This window comes from Sinocyclocheilus grahami, unplaced genomic scaffold, assembly GCF_001515645.1.
Source record: "Sinocyclocheilus grahami isolate Dianchi unplaced genomic scaffold, SAMN03320097.WGS_v1.1 scaffold39.1, whole genome shotgun sequence".
In the NCBI taxonomy this organism is placed as follows: domain Eukaryota; kingdom Metazoa; phylum Chordata; class Actinopteri; order Cypriniformes; family Cyprinidae; genus Sinocyclocheilus; species Sinocyclocheilus grahami.
The window spans coordinates 3,469,041-3,496,963 of record NW_015505218.1 but is presented as its reverse complement, the minus strand read 5'-3'; the positions used below and the strand labels follow the sequence as shown (position 1 = coordinate 3,496,963).

The 27,923-nt window shown below is 36.9% G+C and overlaps 5 protein-coding genes and 1 non-coding gene across 6 annotated transcripts; 2 read left to right on the top strand and 4 right to left on the bottom strand.

Annotated features, from left to right (window-relative positions):
* Positions 1–4,190: 4,190 nt before the first annotated feature.
* On the bottom strand, positions 4,191–6,648 carry LOC107582004 (phosphoglycerate kinase 1-like). Its single transcript, XM_016267694.1, has 3 exons — positions 6,465–6,648; positions 4,823–5,056; positions 4,191–4,589 (listed from the first exon to the last, which is right to left on the bottom strand). Exons 1-3 carry the CDS (start codon positions 6,527–6,529, stop codon positions 4,403–4,405), a joined length of 486 nt encoding a protein of 161 aa, XP_016123180.1. The 5' UTR covers positions 6,530–6,648; the 3' UTR covers positions 4,191–4,402.
* A 4,881-nt stretch (positions 6,649–11,529) lies between these two features.
* On the bottom strand, positions 11,530–15,351 carry LOC107582003 (cytochrome c oxidase subunit 7B, mitochondrial-like). Its single transcript, XM_016267693.1, has 4 exons — positions 15,330–15,351; positions 12,446–12,580; positions 11,842–11,963; positions 11,530–11,758 (listed from the first exon to the last, which is right to left on the bottom strand). The coding sequence occupies exons 1-4, from the start codon at positions 15,349–15,351 to the stop codon at positions 11,681–11,683; spliced, it is 357 nt and encodes a 118-aa protein (XP_016123179.1). The 3' UTR covers positions 11,530–11,680.
* trnal-caa (transfer RNA leucine (anticodon CAA)) lies at positions 12,887–12,998 on the top strand. Its single transcript has 2 exons — positions 12,887–12,924; positions 12,953–12,998. It is a non-coding gene; the product is annotated as a tRNA-Leu (tRNA).
* pgrmc1 (progesterone receptor membrane component 1) lies at positions 14,898–16,811 on the bottom strand. Its single transcript, XM_016267633.1, has 3 exons — positions 16,478–16,811; positions 15,766–15,921; positions 14,898–15,648 (listed from the first exon to the last, which is right to left on the bottom strand). Exons 1-3 carry the CDS (start codon positions 16,803–16,805, stop codon positions 15,554–15,556), a joined length of 579 nt encoding a protein of 192 aa, XP_016123119.1. The 5' UTR covers positions 16,806–16,811; the 3' UTR covers positions 14,898–15,553.
* Positions 16,812–17,270: 459 nt separating this feature from the next.
* On the top strand, positions 17,271–24,521 carry LOC107582002 (protein FAM114A2-like). The gene is made up of 13 exons (XM_016267692.1): positions 17,271–17,279; positions 17,979–18,078; positions 18,165–18,263; positions 18,356–18,483; positions 20,368–20,502; positions 20,684–20,842; positions 20,922–21,045; positions 21,176–21,261; positions 21,345–21,458; positions 23,800–23,939; positions 24,022–24,094; positions 24,199–24,252; positions 24,379–24,521. Exons 1-13 carry the CDS (start codon positions 17,271–17,273, stop codon positions 24,475–24,477), a joined length of 1,320 nt encoding a protein of 439 aa, XP_016123178.1. The 3' UTR covers positions 24,478–24,521.
* Positions 24,522–25,549: 1,028 nt separating this feature from the next.
* LOC107581941 (28S ribosomal protein S17, mitochondrial-like) lies at positions 25,550–27,200 on the bottom strand. Its single transcript, XM_016267634.1, has 3 exons — positions 27,058–27,200; positions 26,714–26,858; positions 25,550–25,912 (listed from the first exon to the last, which is right to left on the bottom strand). Exons 2-3 carry the CDS (start codon positions 26,834–26,836, stop codon positions 25,619–25,621), a joined length of 417 nt encoding a protein of 138 aa, XP_016123120.1. The 5' UTR covers positions 26,837–26,858; positions 27,058–27,200; the 3' UTR covers positions 25,550–25,618.
* Positions 27,201–27,923: the final 723 nt, after the last annotated feature.

The following is a 27,923-nucleotide window of genomic DNA, read 5'->3' as shown; positions in this document are numbered from 1 at the left end:
TTCGACTTTAGGTTCTTTACCAAAGTTACTGGTTGAAGTGAAGCGAGTTTGAAATCCTATGAAATCCATTTCACCTTAATCTTAATCCCAGAAACAACCCTGCACTTTTCGCTCACAGCTGTTGTTGAATGACGTTTACACACCTCGGCAGGTGAGGGCGGAGCTAAGACAGTACCGTGCATTATGGGAAATGTAGTTTAGAATCTACTACCTGCAACAACAGCTTAATCACACGACCAGCCGTAAAGTAACATTTCTAGGTTCATTTCAAAGGTTCAAAGAAAGTTCGGTATGGTACAGCTGTTTTGGCTCACTCAAAAGAATAACGAAGACTCACATAACGGTAAAAAAAATAATCAAACATTTGGGATAAAGTTGGATAGGGCCTATATTTACATACATAGCCAATAGGGTGAATTGAGGTAATGTGAGACTTTTTGTTATTAGGCAATAACTTGTCATTTAGATACCCATATGTTGTTGTTTTTTTCTCGTTTCTTTTATTACCTTTGTTAAATTTAAGGTCCAGCTAATATTTTCATTAGAATTCAGTTAATATTGTGTGTTATTTAGAAGGTATATTCCAATAAACATTTTGAAATTATACAGGTCTGGTAATGACAGTGGAAAACTGTAATTGAGCGCCCTCTTGTGATTGCGCCAAGTTTAACAAAGAAAAACAAAAGATTACTTAAAGGGACAGTTCACCCAAATATGAAAATTCTGTCATCATTTACTCACCCTCATGTCGCTCATGAGTTGCTTTCTTATGTTTAACACAAAAGAAGATATTTTGAAGATTGCTGGTAGTCAAACAGTTGGTGGTTGCCATTGACTTCCATAGTATTTTTTTTCTTCCTACTATGGAAGTCAATGGCAACCACCAACTGTTTGATTACCAGCAATCTTCAAAATATCTTCTTTTGTGTTCAACATAAGAAAGCAACTCATACGGGTTTGGGACGACATGAGGGGGAGTAAATGATGACATAATTTTCATTTTTGGGTGAACTATCCCTTTAAGTACAATACAAAAAATCTACTGCCTTTTCATTTTAAAGTCTTTGTGATGTAACTCTTTAGATGTTCGATGAAAATGAATCCCCTCACCCACAAAACTCTGCGCATATTGAGGAAATCCAATATGCTTTATCCATGTAGACACTTGGTCTGGGCTCCAGTCCTCGATTGAAATCATGCTTGCATTTACAATCTCTCCTTCTGCATCGTTTCTTCCTTAGAAAAAACACATTACACAAGTAATGGATATAACATACAAACAATAAACAATTCACTAACATACAGATTTCGACTTTAGGTTCTTTACCAAAGTTACTGGTTGAAGTGAAGCGAGTTTGAAATCCTATGAAATCCATTTCACCTTAATCTTAATCCCAGAAACAACCCTGCACTTTTCGCTCACAGCTGTTGTTGAATGACGTTTACACACCTCGGCAGGTGAGGGCGGAGCTAAGACAGTACCGTGCATTATGGGAAATGTAGTTTAGAATCTACTACCTGCAACAACAGCTTAATCACACGACCAGCCGTAAAGTAACATTTCTAGGTTCATTTCAAAGGTTCAAAGAAAGTTCGGTATGGTACAGCTGTTTTGGCTCACTCAAAAGCATAACGAAGACTCACATAACGGTAAAAAAAATAATCAAACATTTGGGATAAAGTTGGATAGGGCCTATATTTACATACATAGCCAATAGGGTGAATTGAGGTAATGTGAGACTTTTTGTTATTAGGCAATAACTTGTCATTTAGATACCCATATGTTGTTGTTTTTTTCTCGTTTCTTTTATTACCTTTGTTAAATTTAAGGTCCAGCTAATATTTTCATTAGAATTCAGTTAATATTGTGTGTTATTTAGAAGGTATATTCCAATAAACATTTTGAAATTATACAGGTCTGGTAAAATGGACCACCTCAGACTTATCCAAAAAAAAAAAACAATTACAAGATATTATTTTGTGAAATGAAAAACATAATTTTTTCAACATTAAAAATAATTCGAACCTATTCAACAACTTACTTAAACTAGAAAAACATACAGCCCAGACGCCAAGTAAAATGTATAAGTTCACATAATTAATGCATAAAATTGCACAGAACAACTGATAGAACATGTTGTGTTGACGTCACAATTAGATGAAATCTAACAGAATATTGATGAAAATGAACTCAACATATTAAAAATGTGACTATAACACATGCAACAACACATTGGCTAACAAAAAAATGAATAAGAGAAAGATTACATTTATATTCTGCCAAAGTGGGCCAGCAATATTTAACCACCTTACAAGAAAAAAAATTATATTTATACAATTTTATTTATAAACATTTTTTTTTTGCATTTTAATCCATGTTAACTGCAGTAACAAATAATAAAAGTGTTGTCACAGTAATATTTTGAAATGAAAATCTGAATGTCAAAGGGCATTACCTTATTACCTTTCATAATAAGGGAGTCCTCCTTTGAGGTGTAGGTATAATCAACAGGATCTTACAGCATCAGCCAAACCTTTTTTGCCATTTTTTTTTTTAAAAGTGTTCCTTTAAAGACCATATTTATGCTCTGGAAGTGTAAACCTAATGAGCATAGTACAATCAAGCTGAAACGGCCCATATCACCTGAATTCAAGAACTTTAAATAGAGAGCCGTGTGACAATATACAAACCCGATTCCAAAAAAGATAGATTTTTACATTTTACCTTTATAAAGCCATTTTTCTATAAGTGTGCATTATCTCTTGAGTCAAATTCTTACATTTAATCAGTGAATTAGAATAATAAGACATTTGGGCTGTTACCAAGCAAATGAAATCAGTATTAACAAAATTCATCTTTGCGATCCAGACATAAGCTGCACCTGAAGTGGCATTTAGATGTTTACTCACCGATTAATGCAGGACATGAATGCATTTAACCTGCAGTTACAAATGCATAAATAATGTTTTGATATATTAAACATTGAATACTGATATTTGAAATAATTTTAAAAATGAAAAGATACTTTGAATGTGAAATTAAAACCGCCAGTAGGTGGCAGTAAGTCACTGTTAATAAGTGAGTCATTGCGACTGACCCGAATCATTTAAACAGTTGATTCATTCAGGAACGAAACACCGTCATGTTGCTCAGAGACGCAAAACAACGCTGTGGCTTTTTTTGGAATTATTTTTGTTGGCGAATGAAATGTTACACAGGTGCCTAGAAAATGGCAAGCACAAGTTCACTGCAGTCGCCTGGGAGAAAAGAACATAGCAGTTTCCCGGTCTCTTTCTATGGTCCCTACTCATCTCTCTCTTTCTCTTCTCCCCTTCCCAGTATGCATTCCAGTCAGGGCTCCGAGGACCAGAAAAGCCACATGATCACATATGACCTTCCTACAAATGTCAATAGGTCAGCTGCGTACAGTATCTCTGCATGCACGCAAAGCCACCAATTGCCTTTAACAGTAGCTTGTGCTTTGTAGACAAGCTTTCACTCAATGATAAAAGCAAATTATTAGCTTCTTGAGCCAAAACAGAATGATTTAGTAATAGATTTGTGAAACTAGCCTAATTTCAGAGGGCTTCCTTTACGGATTAGTTGATATTAAATATTTGTAGTTGCAAGAGTCCCTATAACAATGTTTTTTTTTGGGGAGCACATGGCATTTAAAACCACAGATCCTACTGCTATCACAGGACCTTATAAGGTCTTAAATTCAGTTTAATCAGCTTCATATTTATTTATTTTTTAAAGCCATGTCAAAAGCAAGGCTATCTTCATGATGAAAACAGAATAAATAACATAAGTCATACAATTAACAAGAAGCTATATATGACATTTAAGGTTAATAGTAGACAAAATCTAAAATGCATTCAGGTGATACTTTTTTTCAAATACATCAGTTAAACATTTCTGAATAACTGTTGTCTATTTAGGTTAAAAACAGTCCAATAAAATTTTAAGAAGTTAAAACACAGCACTGTAATGCATTCTACAGGTTAACAGTTTTGAGTTTACTTTGCAATGTTTACTTTATGGTGTTTATCATTTTACTGTGTTGTAGAGTCATTTATCTCCCTCACCCTTATTAATTATGGAAGTAGTTTAGCATAGACATTTCAAAATAAGATTTGTACATTTATACTTAAAAGTTGCATTATGCATAAATTATTTTTTTCTGGACAGTTGTGGTTTTCAACATGTTATATGACATTTAATTCAATGTAAACTCTTGTGGCTTCTCTTTGGGCTACTATGATAGATATATGATAAATAAAAGATACATGGTTTATTTAGAGATTATGTGGAATCTGTTCTGTATGGACGGACCACATTGATTTTATTTGTGCAGGTCTTAAAAGTCTTCCATTTGATTTTAAGACTTCTGTAAGACGACTAAGCACTTTCTGCAGAGCCACTGTTGCATGGCGCACTGACCTTGTTCCCCGATGCGTCTTTGCCTTTGCCCTCCTCGGCCACATGGAACCTCAGGTTCTCCAGCAGAATGACAGAACCTGCAGGTGGGTCAGCACAGGCTTTCTCCACATCTGAACCCACACAGTCCTTCAGGAACTGAACATCTCTTCATAAGCAAATTAAACAGCAAGGTTGGTGGCGAAGCAATAAGTTGAATTATGTATGCATTACTATTAAGATGTCAGCTTGGGAATGATTTTCTACCATACATTTCTAATGTTTATGCAGTAAAGCTATATAACATCACTGCTGTCAAACAGATGTAGCTTGAAGGTTTATATTATTTCTAACTGATGGTTTAATACGTGTATATTAAAAGTCAGTATTGATCTTTCTTACTTTCCCAGCAGGTTCTTGAGTTCTGCAGCCACAGGCTTCAGAGAGTACTTGTCTGGCATGGGGACTCCATCAGGCCGGCCCAAGTGGCTCATCAGGACTACAGCTTTGGCCCCATTATCTAAACAATACTGAACTGATGGGACTGCGGCCTTGATTCTGATGAGAGCATATATAATATTAGTTACAAATTCTGTATCACACGGCCAACATGTCTTTTTCAACAGTGAGCCAGTGCTATATAAAAATATATATATAAAAAAAAGAAAATACATTTTGTAATCATAAATTGGTATTTTTGCCTCAAACAGTATTTCAAACAAAATACACTTTTACATAGTACTGTTTAGACATTATTATATAAACTGTATTATTCTTTGCAACTTCAGGGACCTTATCTATGCACAATCAGCTTGTAACACTCCAAAGAGAAAGGAAAACTTGAAAATCGCATCATATGACCCCTTTCATTTTAATGTCTATGAAAAAGACCACTAAATTAATTAATAAAAATATACACATTAATAAGCTATTTTACTAAATAAAAAGACAGTAAGATGACAATAATAAACAACTAAACATAGAAGCTATCTGATCAGTATCACTGTTAGCACACTGCTGCACGTTCACACGGTCTCCATGACTACAATGAATTACGTAATACTGTAAAGCCCCCTAAAGCATTCAGATGTATTCAGGGTGCTGGTTGCACCGGCTACTGTAATATTATTAATATAAAATTAGACAATATTATAGCAGTTCGGAACCTGACAGTGGTCGTCGTAAGAGCACGGGCCATTGCAACTGTAGGAACACATATTAACTCATCGTGAAAGCGAATAATTACTTATTCAAAATGATACATCATTTGGGTATTTATATAAGGGTGAAAAAATGTTAAATAAAGCAGCAGACTGTGGGCGAGGCAGGATGGTCCAACAGTGTGGACTTTTAGCCAAAGGCTATTAGCTGGCAGGCCTTTTGACGGTGTTCTATAATTTATGCTAATAGCTGCCGAGAAGATGTGGATGTCGTTTAGCTGAATATATTATAAACAATCTTCATTTATGTGCATTAAAAGAAATACCTGGCATGCGTGAGTGACATGAGTATAACAAGCAGGAACACGCCAGTAAATGAACGTGCATACTGGTATAAACTCGCCAGCACACGTACAAAAGACTTTATAAAACAGTATGTGATGTAAAAACGTACTGGTTGTTGTCGGTATAATACAAAAATAAAGTGACTAGAGGCTCCCTGACCATTGGACGTATAGCTGGGTGGTGTCGCTTCACCGAGACATTTTACAGCGTCTGCAGAATGTAATTGTGTGATAGGTTTAAAAGTCTGCTTTGATTTTAATACAACGGAGTTAAGACAGATATTAGAGGACCTGCACGTGCTTTCGGTGCATCTGCCATCCAGCACGTATCTGGAATCCCTCAAACGTGACGCATGACACTTACACTTCCGGTTATCAATGATTGAACTCGCGCGGCGTTCATAAGCATAAGCTGGAGCGATGCCAAAAATTAAAGCTGAATTTTGATGTGCCTACATTAAGCCAGACGGCATAAATTAAGAGTACGAGCATGTGGATATATCGTTAGGGAGTATTATAACGGTGACAATTCAGACTCACCTCATGATAACGCGCTTTCCTTTCACATCCACCTTGTCCAGCGTGAGTTTGTTTGACAGAGACATTCTGGCTGTGGATTTGCAACAACTCTCTGCTTAGGTGGTGTGGCGTGGTGCAGAGCTGGGTAAATTCCAGAATGAGAGTGACCTTAGCTTGATGCTGATGTACACAGTGTGGGCGGGTCTAATCGAAGATGAGGTTCTAAACGAAGCGCTCATTGGATATACTTGCTGTCAATCAATGCCTAACTGAGCGCAAAGACAACTTTGACGGATTGTGTTGCAATGTTACTGCCCCCTATCTAGAGACCCTACGCTCCTGAATTAAAATAAATTAACTTATTTCGGTATAATTTTTGCACTTTTTGCACAAGTTTTGTTTTAGTAATTTGGTGTGTTTGGGATAGGGTTAGGAGCTGATGTTGGTGTTTGGAACGAACATTTAATAACCAGAAGATCCCATCAAAAAATGCTCTCATCTACATTTTAGTCCAATGTTTTATATGAAAGGATCATTTTTGCCCATGTCAAAATTAACGATTTTCATTCAGACTTATTCAGTTACATTATTAAATAGTCTCTGTTAGTCATACATTATTCTTCTATTACATCATATTGAATTATTTTAGTTCATACTGGCATTTTGCCACACTTTAATTGGTAAATTCAATGTGAAAAATTTAACATACACGTGTTAGGCTTTTATTTGTGCACATAACATTGAAATATCTATGGAGCATGTGGTGGCTGCTTCATCCGGCGGAACTTCTTCCACAGACTTTTGGCTACTTTATTTTTGTACTAACCGCCAGATGGCGCTATTTTCGACACTCTCGAAGGTTTAAAGGGGTCATATTTTCCTTTCTCTTTGGAGTGTTACAAGCTCTTGGTGCATAAAGAAGATCTGTAAAGTTGCAAAGACTAAAGTCTCAAATCCAAAGAGATATTCTTTATAAAAGTTAAGAGCCAGCCACGCCTACCTAAAACGGCTCGTTCTAACACGCCCCCACATGTCTACGTCACTATGTGGGAAGATTTGCATAACGCCGCCCAAATGTTCACGCAAAGAAAGAAAGCATAACTTTTATTCTTACTGTAGTATTGTTGTTGCCGCCGCCATGTTGTGAAAGCAAAACTACTTTGTTTGGCCTTCCAAAAGAGGACGATATCTGCTTCGTCATGACTAGAGCTGATCCGTGCTGGTCACTGAGGAAATACATCAGCTTCGCGCTGTGGATCGCCGGATCGGCTTTCACCGTGGACGAAGCGGTGTGACATGTGGTTGCCGCAAGCCCAACGGCCGCTCCTTTGTCAAATCCGCCAGCCATGCTGTTCTCAAGCCCGCCGGCCGCAGCTCACTCTAGCCCGCCATGTGTGACGCTGTGTGTTTCGTTGTGAAAGCAAAACTACTTTGTTTGGCCTTCCAAAAGAGGACACGACTAGAGTAGACTACAATGCCGGCTGTTCTGACTCACAGACTAAGTACATTTTCCTATTTAAAGGATTTGCCACTGATGATTCAAACGCGAGTTTTGAGCAGTGTAGAGTAGCACTTGTTGTTTGTCATTTCGCCGATCACAGATGCAGACATGGTTTTATGTTTACGCTGCGCGCTGCAACGCAACGTGTAAAAAGACAGTACAAGTCATTATAATCAGTAATTTTGTCCCCACTGGATGCAACAAATGCCTCGTTTATTATGGGTTTTCATGTTTTTGTCTCGTCGCTCCGGCCGGGACACGGCATCACAGTATGGTAGGGCGTAACATTTCCATCACACGGTGGAAGTATTCGGCCAATCAAAACGCACTGGATAGCTGGCCAATCACACCTCGCTTTTCAGACCAATGAGCTTTGTAAAAAATATACGCGTTTCAGAAAGGCGGGGCATAGAGGAGAAACAATAATGTACAATATGTGGAAAATAATGTGTTTTTTGAACCTTAAACCGCATAAACACATTTCATTACACCAAATACACAAAATAATGTTCTTTTTAGCAGCATCATATGACCCCTTTAAATCTTTTCCTGGGACAGTCAGGGGAACGCTTGTACTTTATGAGGTTTTATTACCCCATCCCCAAGATCTATGGGAGTGAAGATATAAGACACATGGCAAATACTACAGTATATCATTCCAAGAAAATAAAAAGATGACTGGAACTTTATCGTCCGCCATCAGGTGCTGGCGTTTAGATCGAAAGACACGGAATGTGCGCACAGAGGTAGAGGTCTCTCTGCAAGTACACCTCGTAGGCCCAATCATGGCTTAACAGAGGGTTCTGGTCGATGTAGGAGACCTCCAAATTTGTCCACCTACTGTTGGAACTTGCAGGTACACAAGTTGGTTGGATTTTTTCAACTAGCTCCTCCATCTCTTCTTCCTCCACTTCGGTTCTTGGTTCCTGAACAGGAACACGTGGACGACGGTATACTTATAGCAGGGCAGGACCACTTTGTAAGGCACCGACTCATGGAACCTCCAAACTTGAAGAGACTGGATCAGGAGCAGCTGAGACAGTACCCTCAACTGCTGGAGATACTTCTGAGTGACTGGCAGCTGATGCTCCAGCTCTGTCAGTTTCTGGAAAGACACATAATTGCCGTTTTGATCATCCCCACGCACCTGAGGAACACCAGAGCAGTGATCATTCTGTCTTTTGGCATGCCTCTGGGGAGACGCTCTATGCAGATCTCCAACCAGGGCATGCCATGTTCTCTGTACTTCTTCAGGTTTCTTGAGAACGACAGATCCAACTCCTAAATTCTGGCACACACATCTCCTCTGTACACGGCTGCACGAGCTGCTGCAGATGGAACCTTACTGTGCTAGTGTAGCTCCACAAAATCCTTGAAGTTCCATTTTGCTTCGCAGTTGTGCATCTTAACCCAGTGCTTGATGTGTGGGAAATTAATCGTCCCAAGTTCGAGACAGTGGAAAATGGTAACTCATGGAGGTGACCATCTCCAAGGCTCTCCCAAACATATGTGGATATCCAAAGGCTTTTCTCTGGAACACTTCCCAACAGAACTCCCCCACCATCCAGCAGTCCACTAAACGTCCGATGGGACGATCAGGCCCTTTCAAAGACTGCACCGGCAAGCGGTCATTTCTCTGGTAAAGGTCATAGAGAAGAATATTGGTTAATTCTTCACCGACCACTTGTACCCCTGCAAAAAGGCTGTCGGTCAAAGGAAAGATGCGCTGCAGATGCCAGGTTTCCAGGGGAGAAGGAGACTCGCCGCCAACCCGAGAAAGCCCCTCATCCTCCTAAGGCTGTTTGGATGGGTAGCACTTACACCAAACGATGATGCATACTGCCTGGAAGAACTACACATGGCCCACCCAAAAAAAAGTTCCTCCACTGCTAGCTCCAGCTGGAATGCAGTCCAGCTATTGTGAAATCCACCCAGGCCTTTCTTGTACTGCAGCAGATTGTAGAGTGTGGTGCTAAGGTAGATGGCTACTGCCTGAACCACGTGGCACAGACCCAATCTGTTTTCATTGTCCCAAAAAGGAATAAGCATCAGAATTGATTCTAGGAGATTGTCCATCATGGGCTGGATGAAAAAATGGCTCAGCTACAACACCTCCTGGTACCCATGATGCACCAAAAAAAAAAAAAAGCCCTCTAACCTCGCATAGGTCCTCGTGTATGCCCTCCGGGCCAGGTCATCAACATGCTCCATGTACCTCTCGGTGTTAGGTGCAATCATCCTCCTGTGCTTCTCGATGTGTAGATCACACATTGTGATCACTCGGCTGATGGTATGTTTCTGTGGCGATACCTCGTGACAATGGGGAGTCACCGCGTACAGTTGCAAGAAATTCAAGTGGCAACTTCCTTCATGCACAAACTGCCTAAGCATTAAATCAACATCCATGGGCAGATGGTCTATGTTGCTTTGGAAGTTGGCGGTTTCGCACATTGAGTAGGCCGAAAAAAGGGTTCCACGGCCACCCACCATCTCCTGAAGTCTGCAACAGGACCACAAAAGATCAAGTGTGGATAATGCATCAACTGGTCCGGCGCAAAAGATTTCAAAATAAAGTCCCCTACCAGTGTCCAAAAGTATTTTTCAGTGATTTTGTTTTCTATATATTTTTGTAAAAAAAAAAAAAAAAGCCTCGAAAGCCCTTAAACATCAATGTTCAGCATCAATGTTCTGTACGTATTTAAATATAATGAAATATGAAAGTACATGAATAAATAAATGAACTAATAATAACTATGAATACAAAATACTAAAGTGAGAATGATTCTAGAGCAGGAGTGTCCAAACCAGTTTTTGGAGAGCCACTATTGAGCAGAATTTAGCGTTAAACCCTAATTAAACACACCTGGACAAGCTAATCAAGGTCTTCAAACTCACTAGAAACTTCCAGGAAAGTGTGTTAGAGCTAAAATCTGCAGGACAGTGGCCCTTCCAGGGGCAGGACTGGACACCCCTGTTCTAGAGGTGCTCTGAACGAGGATTAAAAGGAAACATCTCCTGTCAAAAGACCCGATGCATGTATAAATTCCCCAAACCTCCTTCACATCGGTCACACTTATTTTTAAATTTATATTTTAACTTTGCAGTTTAAATAAAAATATAAATCTAGAATAGTCCAATATACAAACAAGTTACCCTTTAATTCCTCCATCCTCATTTTCTATGCATCCTTCCCTCGCATCCTAAGGGGTGGAGTTAAGACACAAGGAAAGGAAACAAAGGTGCACAAATAAAAAAATAAGAAACACCCAGTGAAAGCTTATGATCGGGGGCATGGTACCAACAAAGCCTGATTACATTGGTTTTGTCAGTGTGAAACCAATCCTGTAACCCAGTTTGTTAGGCTAGCTTCATGGTACAGGAATTGGGAGTTGTGAACAGTTTAGGGTTTTATCGTAAATACAAAACTGACCTTCAAAATGGACATGACCATCAAAATAGACAATTCATTTGATTATAGAATGTCAAGCTAATGTAACATGTCAAAAGTGCAACTGATGTGGGATCAAATCTGACCTAAACCCTTTAATAATGCATTTTAGCATGAAGTAAACAAGATGACTAATGTTAAGATTTATATTTAATTTATAACATTTTTACAGACATGCCAAGATAGCAACAAGATTGGATAAGGTGAGAAATCTCCATTTGCAAAATGGAAAAGTTCAAAATGTCATTCAGAATCCTCCAGCATTCAGTGCACAATGAGGAAATGAATTCATTCCTCCTGCCATGGCTTGGGCTGCACCTTGCCTACAGGTGACAGGTTCCATGTAATGCCTGTTGATGTGCTCACCTGCAAAGACAGTGCACGAAATCACATGTAACACTGAAATGAGATAAATAATTACTATAATGCTTGTGTTTGCAGTCACTTACATATGCCCAAACAGCTGTGCAAAATGTGACCCCAGCAATCAGCAGAGGAAGTCCATACTTTGCATGAAATTCACGGGACAGATCAGACTTCTGTCGCACAGCCACCTGACGGGCACTCTGACCTATTGTAAAGAAAAAAAAATGTATTCAAGTTTACATATGCTTTAACACATTATTCATTGCCTCAACGAAGAATTGTCAAGAACTTGGACTCACTGAATTTATCAAAGACATTCCTAATGCCAACCATTGACCTCTTTTTAATCGTATACATGACATATTTATGGCTATATTAGAAACATAAGACAAATTCTTGCACTCCGCGGGAGTAATATTTAACGTTACATTTTAAGATTATTCATATGAGCTATATGTGATGTCAAGACAGGTTTTAAGCGCACATATGGCAAATAAATAAAATAGAAACATGTCTTTATAGGGAAAAGGTGACAACATGTTAAATGACTTGCTAAAACGTACACACCAGCGAACTACGGGTGTATTACATTAAACTAGATTTAGCATACAGGAAAATAACAGCCAGATACGGTTCACTGAAATGTGAAATAAAACGGTCAGTCCTTGAATAAGATATTTAACTTACCGCTGAGGTTCAGGACAGCCTTGGCGAAACGATACATGGTTATGTCTCTGTACAGCCGACTGCTCGCGCTAATACCCTTGAACTGAATGGCAGAAACAAAATGGCAGCGCGGAAATGAGTGCACGCGAGGGGAGCCTAAAGATTATCAGCGGTAGATTCAACATAACGCAAAATTAAAATGATACACGAAAACAAACGAATAGTTTAAGATTATGTGGTCTATGGTTAACCTATACGGGAGTAACGTATACTAATAAAGATAAACGCGTAAAAATATTTACTTTTTTCTGTATATATTAAGGAACCATCACTGCTGTTTTACGTGTGTTAACAGTGTTAAAGTGAGAGTTCAACAGTTCTCCGGTTGTTCGGTATTAACTTTTCATTGTATTTAGATTGCGTAAATGAAATTGGAGTTTTTCGCTTTATGATTTCAGACGTGTCAGGATGGCCGAGTGGTCTAAGGCGCCAGACTCAAGGGCTGTTCCCTTCCGAACGAATCGGGTATTCTGGTCTCCACCTGGAGGCGTGGGTTCGAATCCCACTTCTGACACATACCTTTTTCTTGAACTAGAAAATATATTAAGGTTATCAGATGTCTTAAATGCAAGAAACAAGCTCATCCTTTTCATGCAACTTTACATATTCACAAAATTAGAGGGAAGAAGAAGTCTTCCCTGCTCTAACATTGTAAATATGAATCAAATAGTCAGGAAACTGTAAATAAACCGCTCAAAAAAAGATTGGATCCCCTATGGAACCGTTTATTAACACTTTGTACAAAATAAGAAATCAAATCTTTCAACAAGTTTGCATTTGTGTTTAATGTTTTGTTACACTGTTGTATCATATTTGCTACACCAGGCTTTTATATAATGTGCTATAGTGAGAATATGCAGCTCACACTCAAGTAGAAATCTTCCAATAATATATCTTAGTAAATTATATTTAAATACCACTTCAAATTAAGCGACAGTTCACCCAAAAATGAAAATGTAAACACACCCAAATCTGTACAAGTTTCTCTCTTCTGCTGAACACAAAGGAAATGTTGGTAACCACCATAGTATAAAAGAAACTCAAGCAGGTTTGCAACAGGGTGAGTGAATGATGACAGCATTTTCATTTTTGGGTGAACTATCTCTTCGATTAAATAATCAAAGCTCTGCAGGTTTAATTGTGTCTAGCAAAATATAGCGTTATGCAGTGCAATGATGATTGATAGATGCACACAGAAACATTCCTCAGTAGCCTGTTGCATTATATTTGATACATTTTAACATGGAAAAAAAAAATGTATGGACACTCAAGTGGCTTCTGTCCAGTAAATGTCCATCTTGAAATGTTAATAATAATATAGAAGTTATTCTTACAATGTCATTATAAAAATCATTAGATTTCACAGCAAAAACACACATGTACCACACGACCTGAGGGTGGACGTTTCTAGAATTATACAAACAGGCCTTTTACTTGCTAAAAAGTCTCAATCAGATGACAGAAGGCTTGTTGTACACTGTAAAAAATGACCGTGAATTTAACGGTAAAAGACTGTAAAAATGCTACAGTAAAAACCTGTTAAATGGTTAACGGTAAATTCCCCTACTGTAAACGGTGAAAAACTGTATTGGACATTACATGTATTCGACATTAACTTTATGCTAGTATACCATTTTTGGAAGTGAAAAAGACTGTATAATTTACAGTGAATAACCGTAAATTGACATTCCCAGAATTCCATGCGTTACATTTCAAATTGGATGTTTTTTTGTTAAAATAACTGTTTCTTCTTAGTTTTTTCCTATCAGTTGTGTATATTAGGGTTGTGTGTTACACCTAATGTTGTTAAATGAATGTTTATTGCATTATTTCAGTGTCATGTGTGTTACCATGATGGTGTTTAGTGTTTGTGTGAATGACATTGTGCACCTTCTATATGTTATTATTTAAAAGCTGCTTGTGATGGGCTTTGGTTCATCATGTGACTTTCTCATCAACACCTGCATTTGGTGGTTATCAGTGTATTACAAAGGTACAAAACAGATTTCAGTACTTCAATAAGGTTGGTATATTAACATTATATCAGTTAATGAAATTACGGTATTTAACTGTAAATTTAAGTTAAAACCGTAAAACGTTGCTACCGTATTTTTTGCAGAAAAATTCTGGCAACCACAGCTGCCGGGTTTTTTTTTCCGGAATTTTTTTTTCTTTACAGTGTAGGTTATGTAAAACATGCTTTTCAGCAAAGTTCTGACCATGTTGATAATCTAGAGGCCTTTTGAAATCCATGTACCAAATATCATACAGTAGGCTTTATAGAGTTAACTTGCTACAGGAACAATTCAGCTGGAGCAAATGCTTTCCATGGGTTCATGGATACATCACCAGTAATCAGCAACATATACTTTAAACCAACATAGAGTTTTAAAACAAAATCAGTAAGGCACAATGGTAATAAATCATATTCTTTAATAATAAACATTATGAACAGAAAAGGTGTTTTGCAAATACTTTTCTTGGTAACAAAGTTGAAAACAATCTCAACATAATGGAATGTAATGTGCATCTAATCTACCAATTTCCTGAGCAGATGTTAAGACTAGTATGCGATAAGTTTGCTTGAAGCCCTCTTTAGTACGGGCCTCGTCTTAATCTGTATCAGGGAAACTGGTCCGACAAGCACCCCTGAAAGAGATCTCCACTCCAACTTTTTCTATGACACTCATTTAAAAGCATTCTAGTGTATTTTGATGTTTATATATGCATTTGGTTTAAATGTTCTCTGATTAGATAAAAATCTGGAGTCAGCAATCAAAATAAAAAGTGAGAATTGTGTCCCATATTTATAGCAAGCCATATATTCCTGAAGGATATTTTTTACCCAAGAATTCTTCAAATGACATGATTATGAGTCTCAGTTGCTGTAGATATAACATATACTACATTAGGTTTACGAATACAGTGATATGAGATTCTGTTTCTGAACACATGACGTGCTAATTAAGGTCACAGTGATGTATACGAAATGACGTGAAGGTTCAGCAAATGTGACTGCAACAAGACTAACACGAATGGAAGAGCTAGGTTTGTTGTGATCGCCATGTTCTAATCCTTCTTTTTGTCCTTGACTTCCTCATCATCTGTATACACAGTCGGTTCTTCTCCAGGCTTAAGAAGCCTCCCAACATAATCATATTTCTCTGTGGAGGCAAATACAACCCATTACTCAACATTTAGCAATGCAACCCCGTTGCAACATTCCTGAAGAGTGCAACTGTAAAATCAGAGGCTGGAACAAAAAGTGTCCTTCAACTCACGTGTGAACTGGGTCTCCCACTCGCTCAGGCTCTCCTGCTGCATAGCATTGAGATCTGAAAGATCATCATGAGTGTCTTTCAAGGCCTCCTTCTCCAGACAGAACGTGGCCAGTCCTCTGGATGCATCTCTGCCTGCAAAGACCCCATAAGGGCCCTCTAAAAGTGAACCAAGTGGGTATTAGGTCTTCAAAAATATATGATGTCAACAAGAATGCAAAACAAGTGGTGTCCATTTTCTTGAATGAAGCACCATTCTGTGCTCAGTGGACATCTTCAGTATCTAGTCAACCTTTATCCGAGGTTAGTTAATCATTCACTGATGACCAGCAGTTTATGCATTGCAAAAGTGTGCACAAAAGTTACAAAAAACGCAAAAATGCTGCAGTGACGTCTCGGTAGCAGACGAAAAATAATGTAAATATAGACGCACTTTAACAGGGTTGCGTAACATCTCCATTTTCCTGAATTTTCAGTAGGTTAGGGGTTATGACTTGGCATTTGTACGTTGTTTAAAAGGTGCGACATAAAGGGGCGTGTCTGAAATTAAATTAATGCATTTCCTTGGAATATTTTAAAAGGAATAACTTGCATATATGCCAACGTAATTGAAGAAATTACGTGATCCTTGAAAAAAAAAAACGCATAAAAAAAAATCCCCTGAGATATATTGGAAATAAGACCTGAGATTGAATCTGAGATATTCTCATGTTACCTGGTCCGTAGAACTTCTTCCCTCTTGTAACATCAAACACTTTCCCGGTGACAGCCATCAGGATTCTTGGGTTTTTCAGTCCATCGTACTCCTGCAGCTCTGCTAAAGTGAAATCTCTTTTCTTTAGTTTAGGCAGCGGCTCTTCAACCGGGCCGAAGTCTGCAGGCTTGTCTCCGCGGACGATTTTGTATAACAGGAATAAACAGAGACATAGCAAGCTAATGTTCAGAGGCGAAGTGAAAATTTCCTGAAGAATACCAGAACTTTGCTCGACCTCCTCTTCGGCCATTTCGTTTCTGATGTTGTGCGTGAGAACATCGAGACTCATCGACGACCACAGCAGTGAACCAATCACAGAAGCCAAAAACACACAATAGTGCGACGCCAGCCAATCAGATTCGAGGTGGATTTCTGGGGCGTGTAGTTTTTGTGATGGCTTTGGAAGTTAACTGTAATCTGGAAGCCTTGCGTGACTTTCTTTTTTTGATGTTTTGCAATACTGAGAAAATATTTATTTAACTGTGCTATAATAAAAACAAGATGTAGAAGTACTATACAGTACTTATACAGTACTTATATATACTATATAAACTATATGTATATATGCGCTATATGAACTAAATGTAAGCATAACTAATGTCATGCGCCATGGGATTATATTTCAAATACTTCAAAATATAAATGACTGAACAGCTATTACATAACCCAGGAAAGTGTTAGATATTCAGTTACTTCAGTTCGAAGTTACATATTTTAATAAAACGTTTTAAAGTCATGTAGGATTGTAACTGCCATGAAAAATGTGAAACAGAAAAAAAACATATTAATTGGTAACTTACAAAAATAAAACTTCCATAAAAGCGTCTGCTAAATGACTAAATGTGTATACATATATATATATATATATATATATACAGTATATACATACACACATACACACACACACACACACACACACACACTTTGCACTTAAATATTTCAAATAATATATTTAAATCAAAGACTACTTAAGTGTGGCTAATTTGAAGATTTTACCCCAGAAAATTGCTCTGTATTTTCATATTTTTCATATTTTCCCATTCTTAGTGGTCATTTTTGACTGCAAAGATCACGTGTGTAACTTTTTTTAAAGTGCCCATATTATTGTCATTTATTTAAGTTATTGTCATTTTCTAATTTTATTTTTGGGTTCTGTTAGAATACATTTACATGATTTAAGGTTTTAAAAACATTATTTTCCTCACTCTTTACATTGTTGCAGCACCTCTTTTCACCTAAATGCTTTGTTTTAGTTCCTGTCTCTTTAAAGCCCACATTTCTGCTCTGTTTTCTCTGATTGGTCAGCTGGCCCAGTCTGATATGATTGGTCAACCTCTTAGCCTTTTCGGATCAAGTCCGGAGAAAAAATAAAGAAAGAAAAATTCAGACCATGAAAATGTTTCAGTCTAAAAATACCATCATGGGGTTAATAATAATATAACTGTCACTTTTTTCCCATTAGCCCTCCCCAGACACGACTGTTTCCCAGGGAGGTTGGGGTTACTGGGGTAGCTGGGGTAAATCTATCCTCTCCACTGCTACTGCCACTGTAGCTACTGTGGGTAAGAGGCTCAAGATTTTCACTTTTTTTTTTAAACAGCTCAATTCTTATATCATCAAGACTCATACTGTTCATTCATTGTCTAAGGCCAAGGGTTGACACAGGTCATTGAGAAAGCTGAGACGTCTCTAGGAATCCCAAGTCCTGAGGAGCTTTCAGCTCAAGCGGAAAAAGAAAAAACTGATGGTAATGATGTGCTCTTTGATTGACATGGGATACATCAGACCAAGCGCACCAGTTCACAAGTATTGATGATCTTCCTGCTTTTTGCTCTGCAGATTCAGCCAGTAGTAAGGAAAATAAAGATGAAGAGGAGAAGACGTATGGGATGGGTGGTGCTATGGGAATGATCTCCTCCAGTAGTATGGGAATGTTGTCATCTTTAACCACTGTAGTTCAGAGTACGGTAAGGGCGAGCTAAAAGTATGCTGGATGGTAATGAAGCGAATACATATTTATTTAAAAATAGGACAAAACAAGCTTTAAAGGTGCTATAGAATGGAAAACTGTATTTACCTTGGCATAGTTGAATAATAACAGTTCTGTACATGGAAATGACATACCGTGAGCCTCAAACACCATTGTTTCCTCCTTCTTATGTAAATCTCGTCCATGCAAAAGACCACTGAAAAATAGACAAATCAGAACATAACACCGACTGTGACGTTACAGTCGGGATCACTAATAGTTACGCCCCCAACATTTGCATATACCCGCCCATGTTCTATGCCAGCCGCCAGCCGAACCTGCACAGCCAAAAGTTCTGCAGGTATTGTGAAGAAACAAGCGAGGATAATAGTGAAAATGGCAGATCATGGAAATAAATCTTATGTTCCAGGCTGTGCAGGGATGGGTTGGTGTCTGTATTCAGGAAAGGCACGGAAAACAAATAATGTGCATTCTAATAAAATAACGCGAGCCCCTAAAGGGATATGGTTAGCTGCTTGCTAGCAGTAGGCTGTTACATAAGATTTAACTTAACAAATAAACAGAGTAAGGAGAGATGACTGAGGATGATGGCGAATGATTTACAGATCCTGAGCACCACTGACAAGCATCTGATCTTGTAAAATGTGTGGTAAGTACTGCCGCTGTAGTTTACACAGAGCACGTGCAATCGCAAATCTCAAAAGTGAAAGTAAAAAGCAATCGTGCATTCGAAAGCAGTTTCCCGCATATTAATAGCGGCTCCCTGATGCCCACATTTTATATACAGTATAATTACCCAACAATATAACTGCGAGAGACAGTATTGAAATATATATTTCAACTTGTAGTTTCCTTCCTGCTGTGTGAGCTACTGAAATGAGCCGCACTGTGAAACAGCCAATCAGAGCAGAGCTCAACATTATTATTTACTGTGAAACAGCCAATCAGAGCAGAGCTCAACATTGAGCCGCACTGTGAAACAGCCAATCAGAGCAGAGCTCAACATTATTATTTATGACCCTTCCAAATAACAACAAACCATTTAATTCTAGGGACAAATCCTAGTGTTGTAAATGGACATGTAAAACCGTTTCTGGAGATTTTTTGCCCTTACTTAAGCCACATACCTTCTATGTAGATATCAGAGAACAATTTAAAATATTATATCATTGCATTCTATGGCACCTTTAAAATAATAGCTAAAACATCTCAAAATCAGGAATTTTTTTTTCATTTGACCTCCTCAACAACTGTTTTATTTATTGATGGATTGATTGATTGATTGATTAATTGAAGAACCAGGGTTCCCCATGGTCTTGGAAAACCAGAGGAGGCCTAATTTTAAAAGTGTGATTTCTAAACCAGAAATTTAGTTAAATCGATTAGAAAAATTCTTATCCTTAATCATTAGCAAGTAAATCAAGGAAGACTGGACAAGTCATAAATGTTCCCTGAAAAACATACAGCTCTTAAAACTTCTGGAATCTAGAAATATAATTAATATAATTAAAATTAATAATAATACTAATACTAATACATTATTATAATTAGATCAATCATCTTTTTTGAATTGTGCTTAAGTGCAAATAAAAATGTATTAAAATGATAAACTATTATTTAACTGTGCCTACTTATAAAGTTTCTTTACAAAACTAAGTAAAAAACAGAGATTAAAGATGGACTGGAAAGTAAAGTAAAAGCAGCATCCAGCCTGTAATATTTTAATTAATTACTAATTGTTATATTAATAAATAGTAATAAACAATTCATATTTTAAACATTTATTGTTTTAATTAATTATTTTATATATTTTATTTGATTGTAAATTTATTAATTCTGTCTTCCTATGTTTGTTGGCAAGGGTAAGACAGTAATAAGTGGTGGTCTGGATGCATTGGAGTTTATTGGGAAGAAGACCATGGATGTGATAGCAGAGGGAGACCCTGGCTTTAAGAAAACAAAGGGACTGATGAACAGAAACTCCACACTGTCACAGGTGCAAAAGCTATGAGGACTGTCTATCCCAATGAGATTAAATATATTAATAGCCACTTCAACTCCCCTTCAGACACCCGTACAAAAATATATGACCGTTACTTGAACACATCCTGACCGATTCATAATTTGATTCTGCTTATGAATTAAACTCACCTGATTCTGTTTTTCATCTCTCAAAGGCTTTGAGGGAAGCAAAAGAACATGAGGAGCAGCAGAAAGCTGAAAACGTCACTTCAGAAACAGACAAGAAGGCTCATTATGGGCTGTTGTTTGATGAATTTCAAGGCCTGTCCCATCTGGAGGCTTTGGAGATCCTCTCTAGAGAGAGTGAAGCCAAGGTCAGTAGAATTTTTTACAAACAATGCTAGAATTTAAAACAGTGAAGGATTTGAATGCAGGTGTTGTGTTTGTGTGCAGGTGAAATCAGTGCTGACCACTCTATCTGGTGAGGAGTTAGCTAAACTAAAACAAGAACTACAGGACATTAAAGAGCCTTTTTCGCTTATGGAGTTTGATGACGAAGTGGATGATGATGCGAAGGGTAAAAGCTTACAATGAACACAAAGCTAAAGTCAAAGAAATATAGTGATGTTAACATTTTTGAAATCTGGGACTTTGTAAATGAACAACAAATTATTAAGAACATAAAAAAACGTAATTTTTATTCTCAGGGGATGATGGTGAGGATTTTGTGAAGGAACTGACGGATGTCCTTGAAAGACTACAGATTTCCACATCAGCAGACAAACTTTGCAAGGTAACACTTGAACATCTCTTTGTAATTGTAATCTTCAAGTGTTTTCTGTGTCAGATTATTTACGCTTACTCATATCCACTCAGGCAAGAAAAAATGCATTCAACCATATCACAAACATGAAGCAACAAAGTGAAAACCCACAGCAAGAAGAAGAGGAGAAAGAACAGAAACCGGCAGTGTCTAAATGCAGTGTTGAGGTCTGCAACTCTTGCTATTTAGCCTGAAATGTACTAAATGACTTTCATATGGAAGCCCATTTCCGCCACTGAATAAAAAATAAAAAAGGTAATTGCGTGATACAAACTCTCAATTCTGACTTTTTTTTCTCAGAATTGTGTGATATAAACTCGCAATTGCGAGAAATAAAGACGCAGTTTCTGAGAACGCCGAGATATAAACTCAGAATTCTGATATTTTTTTCTCAGAATTCTGACTTTATAACATGCAATTGCTGAGAAACTGAGAAAAAAATCCAGAATTGAGATAAAAAGTCAGAATTGTGAGATAATAACTCGCAATTACGAGAAAAAAAGTCAGAATTGTGAGAAAAAAAGTCAGAATTGTGAGAAAAAAGGTCAGAATTGTGAGAAAATAATCTGAATTGCAAGAAAACGTCAGAATTGCTAGATATAAACTCACAATTACGAGAAAAAAAGTCAGAATTGTGAGATATAAAGTCAGAATTGTGAGAAAAAAAGTCTGAATTGCGAGAAAAAAACTCGCAATTACGAGGAAAAAAAGTTAGAATTGTGAGAAAAAAAGTCAGAATTGTGAGAAAAAAAGTCAGAATTGTGAGATATAAACTCACAATTTCGAGAAAAAAATCAGAATTGTGAGAAAGTCAGAATTGCGAGAAAAAAAGTCAGAATTGAGATATAAACTCGCAATTGCGAGAAAAAAAGTCAGAATTGTGAGATAAACTCACAATTACGAGAAAAAAAGTCAGAATTGTGAGAAAAAAGGTCAGAATTGTGAGAAAAAAAAATCAGAATTGCGAGAAAACGTCAGAATTGTGAGATATAAACTCGCAATTACGAGAAAAAAAGTCAGAATTGTGAGATATAAACTCGCAATTGTGAGAAAAAAAGTCAGAATTGTGAGATAAACTCGCAATTATGAGAAAAAAAGTCAGAATTGCGAGAGAAAAATCAGAATTGCGAGAAAACGTCAGAATTGCTAGATAAAAAACTCACAATTACGGGAAAAAAAGTCAGAATTGTGAGACAAACTCGCAATTGCGAGAAAAAAAGTCAGAATTGGGAGAAAAAAAGTCAGAATTGTGAGATATAAACTTGCAATTACGAGAAAAAAAGTCAGAATTGCGAGAAAAAAAGTCAAAATTGTTAGATATAAACTCGTAATTAAGAGGAAAAAAAGTCAGATTTGTGAGATATAAACACAATTGCGAGAAAAAAAGTCAGAATTGTGAGATATAAACTCGCAATTGTGAGAAAAAAAGTCAGAGTTGCGAGAAAAAAAGTCAGAATTGTGAGATATAAACTCGCAATTGTGAGAAAAAAAGTCAGAGTTGCGAGAAAAAAAGTCAGAATTGTGAGAAAAAAGGTCAGAATTGTGAGAAAAAGTCAGAATTGCGAGAAAAAGTCAGAATTGCGAGATATAAACTCGCAATTACGAGAAAAAAAGTCAGAATTGCGAGATATAAACTCGCAATTACGAGAAAAAAAGTCAGAATTGCGAGAAAAAAAATCAGAATTGCGAGATATAAAGTCACAATTGCGAGAAAAAAAAGTCAGAATTGTGAGATATAAACTCGCAATTGCGAGAAAAAAAGTCAGAATTGTGAGATATAAACTCGCAATTACAAGAAAAAAAGTCAGAATTGTGAGATATAAACTCGCAATTGCGAGAAAAAAAGTCAGAATTGTGAGATATAAACTCGCAATTACGAGAAAAAAGTCAGAATTGTGAGATAAACTCGCAATTACGAGAAAAAAAGTCAATTGTGAGAAAAAAAGTCAGAATTGCGAGAAAAAGTCAGAATTGCGAGAAAAAAACTTGCAATTGCGAGAAAAAGTCAGAATTGCGAGATATAAACTCGCAATAACGAGAAAAAAAGTCAGAATTGCGAGAAAAAGTCAGAATTGCGAGAAAAAAACTTGCAATTGCGAGAAAAAGTCAGAATTGCGAGATATAAACTCGCAATAACGAGAAAAAAAGTCAGAATTGCGAGAAAAAAGTACGATTTGTGAGAAAAAAAGTACGAATTGCACTTTATATTTTGCAGTTGCAAGTTTATATCTCGCAATTCTGAGAAAAAGTCAGAATTGGGAGATAAAAAGTCACAATTGCGAGAAAAAAAGTAAGAATTGCACTTTATATTTTGTAATTGCAAGTTTATATCTCGCAATTCTGAGAAAAAAAAAAAGTAAGAATTGGGAGATAAAAAGCAATAAGCTTTTTTTTTTTATTGTTTTCAGTGGCGGAAACGGGCTTCCGTACTTTTGAGATATGCATACATTTATCTTAGAATAATGTATATTTGTGTTCGTTCTGACAATTGAGTTTTCATTTTCATAGGAGGCCCATTTGTCTGCCATTACAAGCCTGGCCGAGTTCACAGCCAGATCCATAGAGCAGTTCCACAAAACAGCTGAAATGCTGCTCCACTGTAACCCTGAGGGGGTGACGACCACAGAACAAGCCAAAGTCCTATCACAGTGAGGTTTTTTGTTGTTGTTGCAAAAAGTGTGCAAAATTTGGATTTGGAGAAATCAAAACCATAATCTGTTTCACTTTCAGAGTTACTATTGTTATTTGCAAGGAGGTATCACTACTATCCAAAAAGTTCACATCGTGTTTGACTACCATAGGGGTAAGACGCTTCACTTCTTATAGTATCGTTTAGAGAGCTTTAATAGGTTTATAGTCATTATAAAATGTGTTTTGTATGCCATCAAGTCAAAATGTTTATTTCAGGCAAATGAAAAGGGAGAAGTTCTCAATCCACTTATTACCAGCATTTTTCTGGAGGTTTGTCTTTATTTTGTTTTTTCTTTTGCACATTCAAATAAATGCAAATAAAAAAAGACATTTACAGATCTAAGACTTCTACGTTGATGTCTGCACAGAAGTAATAACATCTTTTTCATTTTTAAGGCATCAAACAGTGCATCATATATCCAGGACGCGTTCCAGCTCCTCATGCCAGTGCTGGAAGTGTCTCATATTCAGAGGACGGTGGAGTCGGCACAGTGATAACCACTCGGAAACACTTTACTGCGCCAACTAAGATTTTAATATAAAAAAACCAACATGCAACATACGATGAAAGTAAAATAATGTGTGACTTACATTCAAGTAGATACGGGAAGCACATGACATACATGGTGTGCACAGCTTTTTGCACATTCATTGATTGTGGGCCTTTTTCCTATCTTATTATATTTTTGAATAGACTGTGTCAGAACTCTTCCTATAACTGACAGTGTCTGAATGAATACAGTAATTTAAATAAATATATTTTATGTCTACATTTATAATGTAAGGTGTTAAAAAGAGGATTTCTATTCATTTAAGACTTGCATTGTTTTCAAATAATTATGCAAGTCATATCAGTATTCATGTTCAATTATCTTTTAAATAAACAATTGTTACAAGTCTTCTGGATTATAGAACTTAACTTTTTTGGAAAATGCAATACATACACTATAAAGTATGATAGGTAACATGCTATGTATGTAAATTTGCTATAAAACAAATGTGTACTTGGGACTTTCTGAAAATATTTAAGATATAATCTATAATACTGTTAGCTATAGATAAGTTTATTTGAATACCTTACAACAAGGGGTGACCAAACTCGGTCCTGGAGGGCCGGTGTCCTGCAGAGTTTAGCTCCAACTTGCCTCAACACACCTGCTGGTAAGTTTCTAGTATGCCTATAAGATATATGATTAGCTGGTTCAGGTGTGTTTGATTAGGGTTGGAGCCAAACTCTGCAGGACACCGGCCCTCCAGGACCGAGTTTGGGCACCCCTGCCGTACAACATGGTCTGACCCATTATCAATGACAAAAAAATCCTGTGAAGAATAGATTACTAGTCTTTTTCCTCCACTAGAGGGCACAGACACGTTGAACTTATCAATGAAAATGTCTAAAAATTACTAGTGGAAAGTTTATATAGTAATGGCCATTTAAACCTATAGTAATAATAATAGTATAGTACAGACCTGTACTATAAAATGATATATGGTTTCTAAACTGTGTCAAAATGGACAGCAGGTAGAAGCATTTTTATGTAAGATTAATGACCACACAAATACTAGGCACTGTGATTATATTTTATGTGAAGATCAGGACATGAGTTATGTACAAACATCAAAGACAAACACAATACTATGAGGCTGAAGGAGCTGTGGAGGCAGTAATGTTCAGTTGCTCCAGTTTTTCCGTTAAAGATACTTCTGTGTCTTCTGTGCTTTCTGTAAGAGGCTCCAAATACTGCGTCCCAGCAACCCTCTTCCCAGTGAGCGGGTCGACCACCTGCCCAACTTTATACACAATCTCTGCGAGTTCATGGTTGACATGTTTGGATCTTTTCTCCGGCAAAGCCTTCAGCAAAACAACATCCCCAATAGTGCACTGCTCCAAAGGATCGTGGGCAAAGTATGTCTTCCTCTTGTTGTAATACTTATTTAAAAAAAAAACATATAAATACAGGATCAGGTTAATTCTGTCTACAAATCAACTATTTTACAAATAATGCGTCATTAGTTTACCGACATAAATGACCCTAATGCTTAAAGGAGTCATATGATGCTGCTAAAAAGAACATTATTTTGTGTATTTGGTGTAATTAAATGTGTTTATGTGGTTTAAGGTTAAAAAAACATTATTTTCCACATACTGTACATTATTGTTTCTCTTCTATGCCCCACCTTTCTGAAAGTCGTGTCCATTTTTGGAAAGCCAAACAAAGTAGTTTTGCTTTCACAACAAAACACAGTCTCAGCGACCAGCACGGATCAACTCTAGGCATGATGAAGCAGATATCGTCCTCATTTAGAAGGCCAAACAAAGTAGTTCCGCTTTCACAACGAAGCACACAGCGTCTTCACGACATGGCGGCGGCAACAACAATACTACAGCGAGAATAAAAGTTACTCCTTTCTTTGCGTGAACATTTGGGCGGTGTTATGCAAATCTTCCCACATCGGGACGTAGACATGTGGGGGCGTGTTACAACGAGACGTTTTAGGTAGGCGTGGCTGACTCTTAACTTTTATAAAGAATATCTCTTTGGATTTGAGACTTTAGTCTTTGCAACTTTACAGATCTTCTTTATGCACCAAGAGCTTGTAACACTCCAAAGAGAAAGGAAAACTTGAAATGGCATCATATGACCCCTTTAAAGCTACAAATATTTTTATGGCAATGTAAGAAAAACAAAAAGAAAGACAATCTAAGAAGAAAAAAATCAACATATCTTACCTTGAGCAGGTACGGATCAAGCACAAGTCTGGTAACTCGAACCTTTGCCGTCTTCTTCATCTTGGTTCCGATCACCTGACCGATGATCCATTTCGCATGGACCGATGCTTGACGCGTGGACATGCCGTTTATGTTTTGCAGTCGCCTAAAGCGTATGAAATGTTCACGTTAGATGAACTTGCAGGTTCGCAAGCCGAAGCTCAATTAAATAATCAGCTGCTAGCTAAGCTAACCGGTTTCCACAAATCTGCTTTACTCACTGAGGACAGATTATATAGTTGCCATAACACAACAACAGGCATTTCTGTGTGTATGTAAATGAAAAGTGTAAATAATACACTTACCGGGTTCACTGTAAAGGTAAAAGTTTACGTAAAGGTCAAAAACTCATGAAAACATTCAGCATGCGTCTGAATGTCAAGCCTCGTGGCTCATGTTGATGACGTAATACGGAGTGGTAAAGGGGAAAACGGTATAAAAGGCAGCTTTTATAGATTTTTTCTTTTATCTTTATATCATTGTAATTTTGTATCTCTTTTTCTTTGTATTCACCCCCTGGCTACTGTAAAGTGTTGAATTTGAGTGATTCAATCAAAAAAAAAAAAAATAATAATAAAAGGTACAAAGGCAGCTTCTTCTTCTTCTTCTTCTTCTTCTTCTTCTTCTTCTTCTTCTTCTTCTTCTTCTTCTTCTTCTTCTTCTTCTTCTTCTTCTTCTTCTTCTTCTTCTTCTTCTTCTTCTTCTTCTTCTTCTTCTTCTTCTTTTAGTTGTATGGCGGGTTGCGAACCACAAAGGCAGATTTGAAGTATGTCAAATATTTACGCATACAAATAAAACGCATATTTCTTATTATTTTAAGAAACTGGAAAATTAGATAAAATATCATTTAAATATATAGTAAAATGTCTTATTTATAATAGACTATTTTTATATAGCACTATGCGTGATATTATTATTATTATTATTATCATATTTTTGAAAGTATTTTTTCTAATGAATCATTTTGTGTTTGACAAGTGTTGTCAGAATATATCAAATTATTATTTTTTTAAATTAAATAACATTTTATACAGTTGGAATATTTGCTGGGAATATACAATAAGTATAATTATTTTATATATTATTATATATGATAATATACCATAAAATATATTATATTTGGACAGTTCCCCCCCCCCCCCCCCCCACCCACCCCCCTTTTCTTTTACTT